General features: G+C 45.0%; 1 protein-coding gene across 1 annotated transcript in view; it reads left to right on the top strand.

Annotated features, from left to right (window-relative positions):
• LOC126418887 (UDP-glycosyltransferase UGT5-like) overlaps nucleotides 1-15890 on the top strand; it is a 123773-nt gene that overhangs the window by 51496 nt on the left and 56387 nt on the right. Inside the window, exon 3 of the mRNA XM_050085894.1 lies at nucleotides 2028-2605. Within this exon, the coding sequence (XP_049941851.1) occupies nucleotides 2028-2605 (578 nt within the window). The remainder of the gene's footprint in view (nucleotides 1-2027; nucleotides 2606-15890) is intronic.

Raw genomic sequence — 15890 nt, 5'->3', positions numbered from 1 at the left:
TTCAATTCATCGATGGATTTTGCACGGTTTTTATAGACAGTTGCTTTCGCTGCACCCCAGAAGAAACAGCCAGGTTGTGTTAGGTCAGGCGATCGTGGAGGCCAAAGTCCCTATGAAATTATGCGATCACCAAAAACATAAACAAACAACCAGTGTCATTGAAACGCAACCTGTATGCGCGGCTGCACCATCTTGTTGAAAATAACCGTTCAGTATTTCACTTAACAGAAGTTGTCCTATGAATGGGTACAGAATATCACTGCGGTATCGTTGTGCATTTATTGTTTCTTTGAAAAATATGGGACCCACAATCCGACGTCTAGAAATGGCAATCCAAACTCCTATTTTCACAGAACGAAGTGGTTCCTCATGAATACACAATGGATTTGCAGTACTTCCACATACGAGAATATTACGAGTTCATGTACCCGGATAAACGAAACCACGCCTCATCAGTGAAAAACGTTTCATTAAGAATATCACTTCCATTTTGTTGATAGAAATTTTTGAACCATTCACAATAATGCAGTCTCTTGCCATGATCAGTATTTTTCAGTTCTTGCACGACTGTCACTTTGTATGGGAAAAGTTCAAATTTTTTTCTTTCCAGCTGTGTGGGCGGTTCCGACTCTTCCTGGGCGAGTTTTCTTACTCACTTGTTCGGACTCGTGGACATTTCATCGGAAATATCGAGTAGTTTATCCTCAGACAAAACGCTAGGACGACCATTTCTTGGTGCATCTGTCACTGAACCAGTACTTCGAAATTTGTTAATCAAATCTCGCTCAATATCGTGATGTGGGAGTGTTGTCTCCGGGAAAACTGGATTAAATGTTTGAGTAACTGAAACACCTCTGCAAATCCACGTTTCTGGGAGCCCTCGGTCCAGGAATCGACGCACACGACGACTGAAATGTGCCGGCGGCCCGTCATATTGGAACCACATGTGTTGTCTTGTAGGGAGCGGGACGTCTTCCAGCAATTCTGGCAATGCTCTGGAGAGGAAATTGTAATAGTGCCTGCCATTTAATGGCCTAGGTTGCAGATACGGCCGAATTAAACAGTCCACAACAACACCGACCCACACATTAACGAAGAACCGCACTTGATGAGCGCTAGTAACTGTGGCCTGTGGGTTATCCTCACTCCAAACATGCGAATTGTGCATTCTGAAGACTCCATCACGCCCGAACTTTGCTTCATCGGTAAATGGTAATGTAGGATGCATTTCGCACTGTCCCAGGTACCACTGCGAAAACTGTGCTCTGGGTGGATAATCAACTGGTTCCAGGTTGAGGACAAGCTGTAAGTGAAATGGACGTTACAATTGCTCTCGAAGGACTGTTCATACATTCGTCTGATTCGTCCCCATGTTACATGCAATTGCACGAGTGCTGATTGAAGGATCCCGCTCCACATGCTGCAAGACAGCTTCCTCAAATTACAGCGTTCTTAAAGTGCGACGGCGTTCCTGTCCAGGTACTCTGCTAAATCACCCTGTCTGACGCAGACGTTGGTACACAGCAGCAAAGGTCGTATGATGCTGGATACGGCGATTAGGATATAGTTGTTGACAAACCCGCTGTGCAGCTCGTCCGTTGTGGTGCGCTACGTAGTACTCACCAACCATATCAGTGTACTCGCACCAGATGTATAGCTCCATTAGTAAACAGAGACAATGCACTTCTACACTAATGGACAGCAGTTTCCTATAAATGAAGAGCGTAATACGCCCTCTAACAACTAAAGATCGTAACACGGCCTCTAACAACTGAAGAGCGTAATACGGCCTCCACTCGTTTAAATAATCCCCATAGGAAAAAATGACATTAGGGAAAATACTTGTTTTGATGTCCCCTGCAAACTCCCAGAGTTTGTCGGTTTAAATACTTTTCACCCTGTATCTGTCCCATTTATTTCTGTGCGTTACAGTTTCTGTGAATTGTTATTGCCTTTATTCCGTTTGAGCTAGTATGTACCCATCTGTAGAGTTGAAATTTTGATACTTAATGCATTGTTCGCTTTAGGTGTCGGGGTGGACATCTTTGACTATGGCAAGGACAAAATCGACATAATGAGCAGACTGTTCCGCTATGGAGAACGCGCCTGCGAGCGGCTGATGGAGGAGGAGGCAGTACAGCGGCTACTCAAGTCGAAGACCGAGCGCTTCGACCTGCTGATCAACGAGCTGTTCTTCAACGACTGCTTCCTGGTGCTGGCCCACAAGTTCCAGGTGCCCATCGTGGGGCTGTGCCCCTTCGAGGGCGCGCCCTGGATGGACGACATGGTGGGCAACCCGACACCGCTGGCCTACCTGCCCAACATCTTCCTGGACTATGGCCGGCTCGACTCGCTGCTGGACCGCGCTGGCAACGCCGCCTTCAGCCTGCTGACCAAGCTGTACCGGCGCTACGTCTACCTGCCCAGGGTGGACGCCATTGTGCGACGCCATGTTCCGGACGCTCCCAGCATCGCCCAGCTGGAGCAGACCACGGCGCTCGTGCTGCTCAACTCGCACGTCGCCTTCAACGTGCCGAGGCCGATGGTCCCCGGAGTCGTCACTTACGGAGGAATGCAGCTGAAGCCTCCCAAGAAACTACCACAGGTAATTCTCCTTCCACAGCTCAACTGCAGTCAACGATTTTCTCTGACAACAATTCTCTGTCAACAGTTACTGTCCAATCTCCCTTCTAACAGCTTTATCCAATTTTTTGAGAAAGTAATGTATTCAAGAGTAGCTTCACATATCTGTAAAAATGAAGTACTAACAAAATGTCAGTTTGGTTTCCAGTAAAGTTTTTAAACAGAAAATGCCATATATGCTTTCACCAATCAAATTTTGAATGATCTGAATAAACGAACACCACCCATTGGGATTTTTTTGTGATCTCTCAAAGGCTTTTGATTGTGTAAATGATGAAATTTTGCTAGACAAGCTCAAGTATTGTGGCATGAGTGGGACAGTGCACAAATGGTTTAATTCGTACCTAACTGGAAGAGTGCAAAAAGTTGAAATAAGCAGTTCTCATAATATGCAAAGATCAGCTCATTCCTCAAACTGGGGAACTATCAAGAATGGGGTTCCACAAGGGTCAGTCTTGGGTCCTTTGTTGTTCTTATTATATATTAATGACTTGCCATTCTATATTCATGAAGAGACAAAGTTAGTTCTCTTCGCTGATGATACAAGTATAGTAATCACACCTGAGAAACAAGAATTAACTGATGAAATTGTCAATACTGTCTTTCAGAAAATTACTAAGTGGTTCCTTGTAAACGGACTCTCACTGAATTTTGATAAGACACAGCACATACAGTTCCGTACAGTGAATAGTATGACGCCATTAATAAATATAGACCTTAATCAGAAGCATATAGCTAAGGTAGAATATTCAAAATTTTTAGGTGTGTCCATTGGTGAGAGATTAAATTGGAAGAAACACATTGATGATCTGCTGAAACGTTTGAGTTCAGCTACTTATGCAATAAGGGTCATTGCAAATTTTGGTGATAAACATCTTAGTAAATTAGCTTACTATGCCTATTTTCACTCATTGTTTGCATATGGCATCATATTTTGGGGTAATTCATCACTGAGGAATAAAGTATTTATTGCACAAAAGCGTGTAATCAGAATAATAGCTGGAGTCCACCCAAGATCATCCTGCAGACATTTATTTAAGGATCTAGAGATATTCACAGTAGCTTCTCAGTATGTATACTCTCTTACGAAATTTGTTATTAACAAGCAAACCCAATTCAAACGTAATAGCAGTGTGCATAACTACAATACTAGGAGAAAGGATGATCTTCATTATTCAAGATTAAATCTAACTTTGGCACAGAAAGGGGTGAACTACACTGCCACTAAAGTCTTTGGTCACTTACCAAATAGTATCAAAGGTCTGACAGATAACCAACAAGTATTTAAGAAGAAATTAAAAGAATTTCTGAATGACAACTACTCCTACTCCATAGAGGAATTTTTAGATATAAATTAAGAAAAAAAGAAAAAAAATTATTTAAAAATTTAAAAAAACAAAAAATAAAAAAGTTGTTATTAACTTAATTATGTTGTTAAATTAACTTACTTATGTCATGTACTGGAAAATTTGACTCGTTCCACATCATTACGAAATATCGTATTCATGGTCCATGGAACTAGTATTAATCTAATCTAATCTGCTTTTCTTCAGTTGAAACTTCAGGGCTGAGAGGCCGTGGTCGATGTATAAAATTTTCCATGTGACGTTTCGTCTCCATCTGCGGGAGACATCTTCTGAGGTCGTCCGGCTACTGCCACTGAGGCTCCAGGTACTCTCGCATTTATAGAGCGCATAGAGGGCACCACCATTCGTCACGTGATGCCGACGGTATGCCTATCTTTGGAAGGCGTCGTCATTCTCGATTAAGAGTAATCGATTGTCATTCTGCTGGCGCAACGTCGACATCCATATTTTGTCCAACTTTAAAACTTCCTCTTTTCTATTAAAATTGTTATGTTTGTGAATTTCTATTGCTTCTCTATACATGATGATGGGATGCTCGTGCTAGAAGGCTTGTCTCATTAAATTTAATTTCGTGATTCCCATCTCGAAAAACATGCTCAGCTACGGCCGATTTTTCGATGTGTCCTAAGCGACAGTTTCTTTTATGTTCGGCTAAGCGGGTGTTTACACTTCTTTTCGTTGTTCCAATATACAGGGTGTTACAAAAAGGTACGGCCAAACTTTCAGGAAACATTCCTCACACACAAATAAAGAAAAGATGTTATGTGGACAAGTGTCCGGAAACGCTTAATTTCCATGTTAGAGCTCATTTGAGTTTCGTCAGTATGTACTGTACTTCCTCGATTCACCGCCATGCTTTCATACGGGATACTCTACCTGTGCTGCTAGAACATGTGCCTTTACATGTACGACACAACATGTGGTTCATGCACGATGGAGCTCCTGCACATTTCAGTCGAAGTGTTCGTACGCTTCTCAACAACAGATTCGGTGACCGATGGATTGGTAGAGGCGGACCAATTCCATGGCCTCCACGCTCTCCTGACCTCAACCCTCTTGACTTTCATTTATGGGGGCATTTGAAAGCTCTTGTCTACGCAACCCCGGTACCAAATGTAGAGACTCTTCGTGCTCGTATTGAGGACGGCTGTGATACATTACGCCATTCTCCAGGGCTGCATCAGCGCATCAGGGATTCCATGCGACGGAGGGTGGATCCATGTATCCTCGCTAACGGAGGACATTTTGAACATTTCCTGTAACAAAGTGTTTGAAGTCACGCTGTTACGTTCCGTTGCTGTGTGTTTCCACTCCATGATAAATGTGATTTGAAGAGAAGTAATAAAATGAGCTCTAACACGGAAAGTAAGCGTTTCCGGACACATGTCCACATAACATATTTTCTTTCTTTGTATGTGGGGAATGTTTCCTGAAAGTTTGGCCGTACCTTTATGTAACACCCTGTATACTTGTCCACAACTGCATGGAATTTTGTATACCCCAGGTGTTGCTAGGGGATGTCGGGCGTCTTTTGCAGTTCATAAATATTCCTTAATCTTCTTGGTGGGTCTGAAGATTGTTTCGATCCCATACTTGGCCAGCACTTTCCCGATACGGTCCGTGACCTTATTAATGAACGGTAGGAAAACTTTTCCAGTAGGTGACCGTGGTTGCTCTGGACTTCTGGCTTCTTTTCATCTTTGATGGAGGGCTCGATCAATTTCCTTGCTGGTACATCCGTTTTTCATGAAGACTGACCTTAGGTGATTCAGCTCATCTTGTAAGTAAGCCGGCTCGCAGATTTTGTTGGCTCTGTCCACCAAGGTTTTCATGACACCTCATTTTTGCCTAGGATGATGGTTAGATTCCTTGTGGATGTATCGATCCGTGTGGGTGATCTTTCTATATACCTTGTGGCCCAGCGTCCCATCCACCTGTTTAATTACCGACACATCCAGGAAATTGATTCGACCGTTCCTCTCTTTCTCCATCGTAAACTGTACCTTCGGGTTAATGCCGTTCAGGTGCACCAAGAAGACATCCAACTCTTCTTCACCATGAATCCACACTACAAATGTGTCATCAACATAGCGGTACCATTTAGCAGGCTTTTCACTGGCATTCTGCAGCGCTCGCTGTTCGAAGATCTCCGTAAATAAATTGGCATCAGCTGGGCTGAGAGGGCTTCCCATCGCCACCCCGTCGATCTGTTCGTAAAACTCGTTGTTATACTGGAAATAAGTTGCCGTCAGGTAGTGTTTAAATAAAGCCACTATGTCAGTCGTAAAAATATCTACTATACATGAAATAGCTTCGTTTACATGCACCATGGTAAACAATGACACTACATCGAAGCTCACATGAATATCACTTGGGCTGACGTTAATCTCCCTCAGTTTTTCTATGAAATGCGCCGAGTTTTTAATGTAACTGTCCGCTCTGCCTATCTGTGGCTGCAGCAAGCAGGCGAGATATCTGGCCACCTCTTGTGTTGGAGATCCTACGGCACTCACAATCGGTCTCAACGGGACCTGTGGTTTATGTACCTTTGGGAGTCCGTAAAGTCTGGGTGCATAAGCTTCCGTTTTGCAGAGTTGTTTTTTATCATCCGAAGAAAGAGAAGATTGTTTCACCAGTTGATTGGTATTTCTCAAAATTTTGGTTGTAGGATCCTTCTGAAGCTTTTTGTACATAGTGGGATCCAAAAGGTCACTAATCTTCTTGTGATAATCTTCTTGTGATAATCTTCGGTGTTCAGCAAAACCGTAGCATATCCTTTATCAGCTGCAAGTACAATAATGCTCTTATCCGCATTGATCTCCCTCAGTGCCCTCCTTTCCGCTTGAGTCAGATTGCTGGTAGGTGGTTTCGCTTGGCGTAATATTCTGGCTGTTTCAGTCCTGATTTCATCCGCGGATGGGAGTGAAAATAATTACAATGACATATGGAGAACAGACAATAACAAACAAGGACGACAACGACTGGTAAAACAAGGCGAAATCGTAATCCTAAACAGAGGTCCATAATCAAAGGGTGGCCAAGTCCAACAACTAGGTTTGAAGGCAAGGTGGACTGAAGACATACAGGCACGACCGAAAACGGCTGTCAAAGTCTACAGCGGCGACGATCTACGTATAATAGACGGTTATTTGCTGGTTACATGCGAGAGGCATGGTGCCACTTGCAGTATCCTGATCACGGCGTTGCATATACATGCTGCGCTGCACTGTTGAGCTGACTGTCGATAGTAATAGTAAGCGCTGGATGCAGTTCATACTCATTTCTCTTTAACGTCGTCGTCGTCGTTGTAGTCTTCATCTCTAGTTCTGGTCTAATGGAGTCTCGCTACTAGTCTCTTCAATTCTCTGTTAACTATGGAAACATATATCTAGTTTAAACTGCTTACTACATCCAAGCTTTAGTATCTTTCTACCTCCCACACTTCTGTTACCCAATTGACGATTGCTAGATGCCTCAGGATGTGTACTGTCAAACGAACCCTTCATTTAGTGAAGCTGTGTCATCAATTCATTCGTTACCTTATATACATATGTAATCTTCCATTTTCTTCTATAGCTACAAATTTCAAAAGTTTCTACTCCCATCCTGTCTGCGCTATTCATCGTCCACGTTTAATTTCCACACATGATGGTGGTGATAAGTTCCTATTGGACCAAACTGCTCACGTCATCGATCCCTAGGCTTACGCACTGCTCAATCTAACTTAAACTAACTTTAGCCGCGCGGCTACGCCTCGCAGCTTTCCGTGAATAACTACACCCCTGGCAAGTACAGCAAGAGCAGGCATGACGACTACCCGACGGTTTGGCGATGTTTTTAGCTAAGTTTCAGCTAAATTCCAAAATCATGGTGTGTACAGTCCGACTATTCTCCTGCCTGGCTGAAGTTTTTCATTCTCGTTGCACAAAAGATCAATAACCCGAAAAACACCTAAGTTCCCATAATGCCCAAGGGGGTTGAGGCAAAACGACCACATAGCGAAAACGGATTAAATAAACTGAGAAAACAAGTTGTAACTTTGAAAAAGCATATTCAGAGAAAAAATTACTTCTTTACAATACAAATTACCCCGCTTAGAGTAAAAAATTAATTACATCATATTATATTACATAATGAAATAATAAGCATCATGTTTTTAAGAAAAAATCATTCTTACTACCGAGAAAAAGTAGTGATTCAAAACATTTTAGGCACAGTTCTCGCACCCAGACTCACTTTCGTGCTCACTAATAGCCGCCAACTCTTTGTGGGTCCACACTGCACATCCTTCGCACTTGATCTCAATGTCAGTGTTGGAAGCCTTTTCCAGAAACCAGTGATCCATCCCTTCACAGCTATTTTTGTCACAGTTCGGATACTGACTATCGCAATACTTAGCTGTCAGGCCGAAAAATCTTCTCTCCGACAAAAGGAGATGATAGTAAATTTCCTTTTCTTGTGTTGAGGAAAAAATGGACTGAAATCCTGCAAATATCTTCATATTGTCAGTAGAACGTAGCGTTCCCTTCAAAAGTGTTCTCTTCAACGTATCCCTTCGAACTGTTTTGAAAGCCATGCCGCCTCTTCGTGCCACATGGATTTTATGATTGACTATCTACTTTGCACTAATACTCTGGTGTTCAAAACATCAGAACGAAAGTAATTGCCGCATGCGTGTCATTGTAAGGTAACGCAGCTCTATTAAAGTTGGACCATACACAGAAAGAACTGCTACAGTATGGTACAAAAGGTAACTGAAAGAAATACGCGATGAGACGAACAGAAATGACACTTATGTTCAAAGACATGGTGGTCCCCTGCCCTTAAAATACGACGATCCTGGCAAGCGTGTGCGATACGTGAACGCTCAGAGCCTCGTCTACAGGTGTGGAAATGTTCACGTGACCACTGATACTAGCATCGTGGAATAACCGGCACAGCACGTCTGACTAACGTGGCAGTTCTACGGAAGGACCATCCCGCCACTCAGAAGGCCACATTTTGACCCCTTTCAAACTCGCTCAGTTGGCTGTAGGAAGCACGAGTGCGTCTCCTTGGCGTGTTTACCTGCTTCGATCTCACGTTTGCACCGCACTGAGCATTCTGGTTGTGAGCGTGTAGACACAGATGGCACTCCGGTTGCCATGCCAACACGCTACCTCTTGGATGAAGACGTTAAAATCATTAACAGTAAATCTAATATACCCCAGGTGGCATATGTCAATCAAAATCGACGCGGTGTCTCCAGGAGTACTAATTTCTTTCCGGAAATTTGGTATTAAATTATACTCTCATAATTTTTTTTTCCTTTATTGAATTTCAATTCCCCCCAAAGGGGGCGGGCTGGCAGCAGCTCAGTATGCCGCTCTTCAGCCTACAGACTTTGTTAGAAAGATGAAGAGAATAAATAATAAAAACAGGCGATAAAATCGGAGACTTAAAGAGTAACATGGCGAAAAGAAATCGTGGAACTTAAAACAAAGAACAGAGGGATGATGACGCTAAGAAAATACATACAAAGCAGACAGGTAAAACAATAGACAGGCAATTAAAAAAACACGGCGACAGTCTGGTTTCTGTTCGCAAAAGACATGAAATTCACACCCAGCGACAGCATGGTTTCTGTTCGCAACACGAGAAAGACGAACAACACTGAACAGTCACTGGAACACTGCACTAAAAAGTTGGCAAATGTGACATACCACAGCCGAGAGCAGGTGGGGGGAAACTGGACAGATGATGGGAAAATAAAAAAGGGGGGAGCCAGGATAGGAGCTGATGGAGGATGAGGACCCATAAGAGGGGTGGGGGGCAGTGGGCAGACGCGACAGGGAGTGGGGTAGGCAAAGGAGGGGAATACAAAACGACTCGGGGGGGGGGGGGGGGGGAAGAAGGGAGGTAGGGAGAGGTTTAGTGGGGAGAAAACAGGACGGAAGGGGGGAAGAGGGAGCCCAGGGAAAGGACAGTGGAAAGGAGGGGGAGTGAGGATCAGAGTTGATAGGAGGGATAAATGGAGGGGGAGTTGATGGAAGCCACCTTGGGAAAGGAGATGTAGGGTGTAGAGATGGAGGGTAGGGGGGACACAACGGTGAAGACGTGGCAGGGGGCGGGGATGGGAGAGGAGAGGAGCAACCAGGGGGTGAGGGGGTTCAAGATGGCGGGAGGTGTAGAGGAGGCGGATATGTTCGAAGAATAGGAGCAGATGGGGGAAAGGAATGAGATCATAGAGGATCCGCGTGGGGGACGGGAGGCGTATACAGAAGGCAAGGCAGAGTGCATGACGCTCAAGGATCTGGAGGGACTTATAGAATTTGGGGGGGGGGGGGCAGATATCCAGGCAGGACTGGCATAACAGAGGATGGGACGGATTAAGGATTTGTAGGTGTGGAGGATGGTAGAGGGGTGCAACCCCCACGTCCGACCAGAGAGGAGTTTGAGGAGTCGGAGGCGGTTGTGGGCTTTGGATTGGATGGAGCGGAGATGAGGGATCCAGGTGAGGTGACGGTCAATGGTGAGGCCAAGGTAGGTGAGGGTGGGGGTGAGGCGGACAGGACGGGGGCAGACAGTAAGGGAGAAATCCAGGAGCCGGATGGAGAGAGTGGTACGACCTACGATGATTGCCTGGGCCTTGGAAGGGTTGAGTTTCAGGAGCCACTGGTTACACCATGCAGCAAAAAGGTCAAGGTGATTCTGGAGAAGGTGTTGAGACCGTTGGAGGGTAGGAGCGAGGGCGAGGAATGTGGTGTCATCAGCATATTGCAAGACGTGTACTGGAGGGGGGGGGGGGGGGGTTGGGGTATATCTGCCATGTACAGGAGGTATAGGAGAGGGGAGAGGACAGAGCCCTGGGGCACACCTGCAGAGGGGTAGAAGGTGTGGGAATTGGCATTATGGATGGTAACATAGGAGGGGCGGTGGGAGAGGAAGGAGTCCACCAGACGGATGTAGTTGATAGGAAGGGCGTGGGTTTGGAGTTTAAACAGGAGACCGTGATGCCAGACGTGGTTGTAGGCCTTTTCGAGGTCAAGGGAGACAAAAATGGCGGAGTGACGGGAGTTAAGCTGGAGGGAGAGGAGATGAGTGAGGCGGAGGAGTTGGTCATCAGCAGAGAAGGAAGGATGAAAGCCACATTGGGTGTTTGGGAGGAGGTGGTTTTGGCGGAGGTGGTGATGGATGCGCCAGGAAAGGATGGATTCCAAGAGCTTGCTGAACACCGATGTGAGACAGATAGGACGATAGGAAGAGGCATCAGATGGAGGCTTGTTGGGTTTGGAGAACATCAGGATACGGGAGGTTTTCCACAGGTCGGGATAGAAGCCAGTGGCAAGGATGACATTGTAGAGGGTGGCAAGGATTGAAAGGAAGGAGGGAGGGCAGTGTTTGAGGTGGCGGTAGGTAACGCAGTCGTGACCGGGAGCAGTGTTCCGTTTAGTGCGGAGTGTGAGGCTGATGTCCTGTGTAGTGATGGGAGTGTTAAGTTCAGATGGTGGTGTGTGGCCCAAGTACTGGAAGCTAGGAGCAAGGGGAGGAACAGAGGTATTTGTACGGTCCATGAAATCAGGGAAGAGGGAATAATCGAGGTGGGGATCATCTGGGATGGAAAAAACATCAGAGAGGTGGGAGGCAAAGTGGTTGGCCTTACTGAGGTTGTCAGGAAAGGGACGGTCATTAAGGAGGAGAAGGTACTGGGGGGTGGGGCGGTTCCCAGTAAGGCGGTGGAAAGCAGACAAATACTTGGAAGAGTTTATGGGGAGCGTGGTGTTGAGTTGTGTACATGTCTGGCGCCAGGCACGGCGGTTCTTCGAAGTAAGCAGGTTGCGGATGTGTCGTTGTAATACTCTCATACTCTTATTAATGTTAAATATAAATACATTGACCTTAGGCAATATAACAACTTTATTAATCTACTATCAGTCAGAAACGTTCATTAGTTTTTCCTTACAGCTACGTACTAATTTCAGGGAAGGTACATGCCTCGGCTGTACAGGGTGGTTCATTGATAGTGACCGGGCCAAATATCTCACGAAATAAGCATCAAACGAAAAAACTACAAAGAACGAAACTCGTCTAGCTTGAAGGGGGAAAACAGATGGCGCTATGGTTGGCCCGCTAGATGGCGCTGCCATAGGTCAAACGGATATCAACTGCGTTTTTTAAAATAGGAACTCCCATTTTTATTACATATTCGTGTAGTACGTAAAAAAATATGATTGTTTTAATTGGGCCACTTTTTTCGCTTTCTGATAGATGGCGCTGTAATTGTCACAAACATATGGCTCACAATTTTAGACGAACAGTTGGTAATAGGTAAGTTTTTTAAATCAAAATACAGAACGTAGGTACGTTTGAACATTTTATTTCGGTTGCTCCAATCTGATACATGTACCTTTGTGAACTTATCATTCCTGAGAACGCATGCTGTTACAGCGTAATTACCTGTAAATACCACATTAATGCAATAAATGCTCAAAATGATATCCGTCAACCTCAGTGCATTTGGCAATACGTGTAACGACATTCCTCTCAACAGCGAGTAGTTCGCCTTCCGTAATGTTCGCACATGCATTGACAATGCCCTGCCGCATGTTGTCAGGCGTTGTCGGTGGATCACGATAGCAAATATCCTTCAACTTTCCTCACAGAAAGAACTCCGAGGACGTCAGATCCGGTGAACGTGGGGGCCACTGAACGGTCCGGACACTCGGATGATGTCGTCCAGGATACCGAGCAGCATACATAGCACACGCCCGTTGGGCATTTTGATCACAATAGCCATACATCAACACGATATCGAACTTTTCCGCAATTGGTAAACGGTCCATTTTAACAAGGGTAATGTATCACGAAGCAAATACCGTCCGCACTGGCGGAATGTTACGTGGTACCACGTACTTATACGTTTGTGACTATTACAGCGCCATCTATCAGAAAGCGGAAAAAGTGGTCCAACTAAAACATTCATATTTCTTTACGTACTACACGAATATGAAATAAAAAATGGGGGTTCCTATTTAAAAAAAACGCAATTGATATCCGTTTGACCTATGGCAGCGCCATCTAGCGGGCCAACCATAGCGCCATCTGGTTTCTCCCTTCAAGCTAGACGAGTTTCTTTCTTCGTAGTTTTCCGTTTGATGCTCATTTCGTGAGATATTTGGACCAGTCACTATCAATAGACCACCCTGTATATACACTCTGGGCGGTAAAAGGCCGACTGGCTGAGGTTATTACAATCACTTCTTTCAGTGATTCTCTTTGAGATAAAACCACTTGAACATTAAAAGGCAGGACGCCGGCTTCCAGGCCGTACTTGACGACATTAACGAGGAGGGAATACGTCAGCGTCTGCACAAACGCAAAAACGTGCAGAAGCAACCGAAACAGCGGTTCGCAGGTATGGATGGATTTAAAGACACTTGGCGTCAAGATTCACATAGATGTTCAAAGGATTTTTTGTGTAAGTTGGAAACGTAATTTCACTTTTAATCAACAGCGTCTCAAGATCTGCGTGTGGTGCCTTAGGTAGGTTATCTGCTTTGCACAGAATGTTTTGTAAGCCACCTACTTCGTTGATGGACTACATTTTATAAGGACTCTCCCAATGAATCTCAACCTGGCACCCGCCTTACCAACAATTAATTTTATATGATCATTCCACTTCAAATCGTTCAGCACGCATACTCCCAGATATTTTACAGAAGTAACTGCTGCCATTGTTTGTTCCGCTATCATATAATCACACAATTAGGGTTTCTTCTTTCTATGTATTCGCAATATATTACATTTGTCTATGTTAAGGGTCAGTTGCCACTCCCTGCACCAGGTGCCTATGTAGACGTCTCTCCATTTAGAATAACATGCTGTGTTCTGTTTCCTAAAAACTCTTAAACCCAGCCACACAGCTGGTCTGATATTCCGTAGGCTCTTACTTTATCAGTCGATAGTGCGGAACGGTATCGGACGCCTTCCGGAAGTCAAGGAGAATGGCATCTACGTGGGAGCCTGTATATAATATTTTCTGGGTCTCATGAACAAATAAAGCGAGTTGGGTCTCAAACGATCGCTCTTTCCGGAATCTATGTTGATTCCTACAGAGTAGATTCCGGGTTTCCAGAAATGACATGATAAGAGAGCAAAAAACATGTTCTAAAATTCTACAACAGATCGATGTCAGAGATATAGGCCTATAGTTTTGCGCATCTGCTCGACGACCCTTCTTGAAGACTGGTACTGCCCGTGATCTTTTCCAGTCATTTGGAACCTTCCGTTCCTCTTGCGGTACACGGCTGTTAGAAGGGTGGCAAGTTCTTTCGCGTACTTTGTGTAGAATCGAATTGGTATCCCGTCAGGTCCCGTGGACTTTTCTCCGTTGAGTGATTTCAGTTGCTTTTCTATTCCTCGGACACCGTGTCGGACCTCCTTTTGCTCGGTGTAGTACAGCAACTCGACCTAGCATACATTCAATAAGTCGTTAGAAGTCTCCTGCAAAAATATTCAGCGATACTGCCTCTTTAGCCGGTGCAGGACTTTGTGCATGAACTGGCTCTCGGTTATGTACCATAAATGTTAGATGGGATTCATGTCGGGCGATGTGGGTGGCCAAATAATTCGTTCGAATTGTCCAGAATGTTCTTCAAACCAACGGCGAACAGTTGTGGCCGGCTGACACAATGCATTATCATCCACAAGAATTCCATCGTTGTGGAAGTCCATGAATAGCTGAAAATGGTCACAAGGTAGTGAAACATAATCATTTCCAGTCAATGATCGGGTCAGTTGGACCAGACAATCCAGTGCATTGAATGCAAACACAGCTCACACCATTAGAGAACCACCACCAGCTTGCACAGTGCCTTGTCGACAATTCAGGTGCGTAGATTCGTGGGGTCTGCGCCACACTCAAACCCTACCATCAGCTCTTACCAACTGAAGTCGAGACTCATCTGACCAGGCCACGGTTTCCCAGTCGTCTAGGGGCCAAGCGGAATGGCCAGGAGCCCAAGAGAGATCTGTAGGCGACGTCATGCTGTTACCAAAGCTACTCGTGTCGGTCGTCTGCTGTCATGGCCTATTAATGCCAAATTTCGCAGCATTGTCCTAAGAGATACGTTCGTCGTACGTCCCACATTGATTCATGAGGTAATTTCTTAGCATTGACAACTCTACACAAACGCAACTGCTGTCGGTCGTTAAGCGGAGGCTGTCGGCCACTGCATTGTCCATCGTGAGAGGTAACGCCTGAAATTTTGTCTTCTCGGCACACTCTTGACACTGTTGATCTCGGAATATCGAATTCCCTAACGATTTCCGAAATGGAGTGCCCCTGTGTCTAGCTCCAGTTACCATTCTGCGTTTGAAGTCTGTAAGTTCCATCCGCATGGCTATCTGAGTACAAATGACAGTTCCATCAATGCATTGCCCTTTTATACCTTATGCATGCGATATTATCACCATCTGAACATGTTTACGTCGCTGTCTCACGACTTTTGTCACCTCAGTGTAAATATTAAAAAAGGTGGTTGTACAAAGGCGGAGGCCTTGCCTGGATATCATCCCCGAAAATGAGGTAATGCACCTCCACAGACACATACAATAGAGCCCAGCGGCTGTTCTGAGCATTAAGAGGCTGATTCGCGATGCTTAACACTGAATCGGTATCGGAGGATAATGATGTGGTCAAGGTCAGAGGGACGACGGACACAGTATTCGAAAGCTTCAGGAGACGAATGTTTGTCAGATAAAACGACAGGGGAGGAGCAATGCCTCTCTGATGTTCGTTTGAATTCGACTCTGCTCATCGGTTGATTTCCTTACCACTCACAGCAGAAGCTTCCAGGATTATCGACAAACTTCATTGTGAAGGCTAATTAAGTGCGGTTT

Source organism: Schistocerca serialis, chromosome 9 (assembly GCF_023864345.2).
Source record: "Schistocerca serialis cubense isolate TAMUIC-IGC-003099 chromosome 9, iqSchSeri2.2, whole genome shotgun sequence".
In the NCBI taxonomy this organism is placed as follows: Eukaryota; Metazoa; Arthropoda; class Insecta; order Orthoptera; family Acrididae; genus Schistocerca; species Schistocerca serialis.
This window is presented reverse-complemented; position numbering and strand designations above follow the sequence as displayed.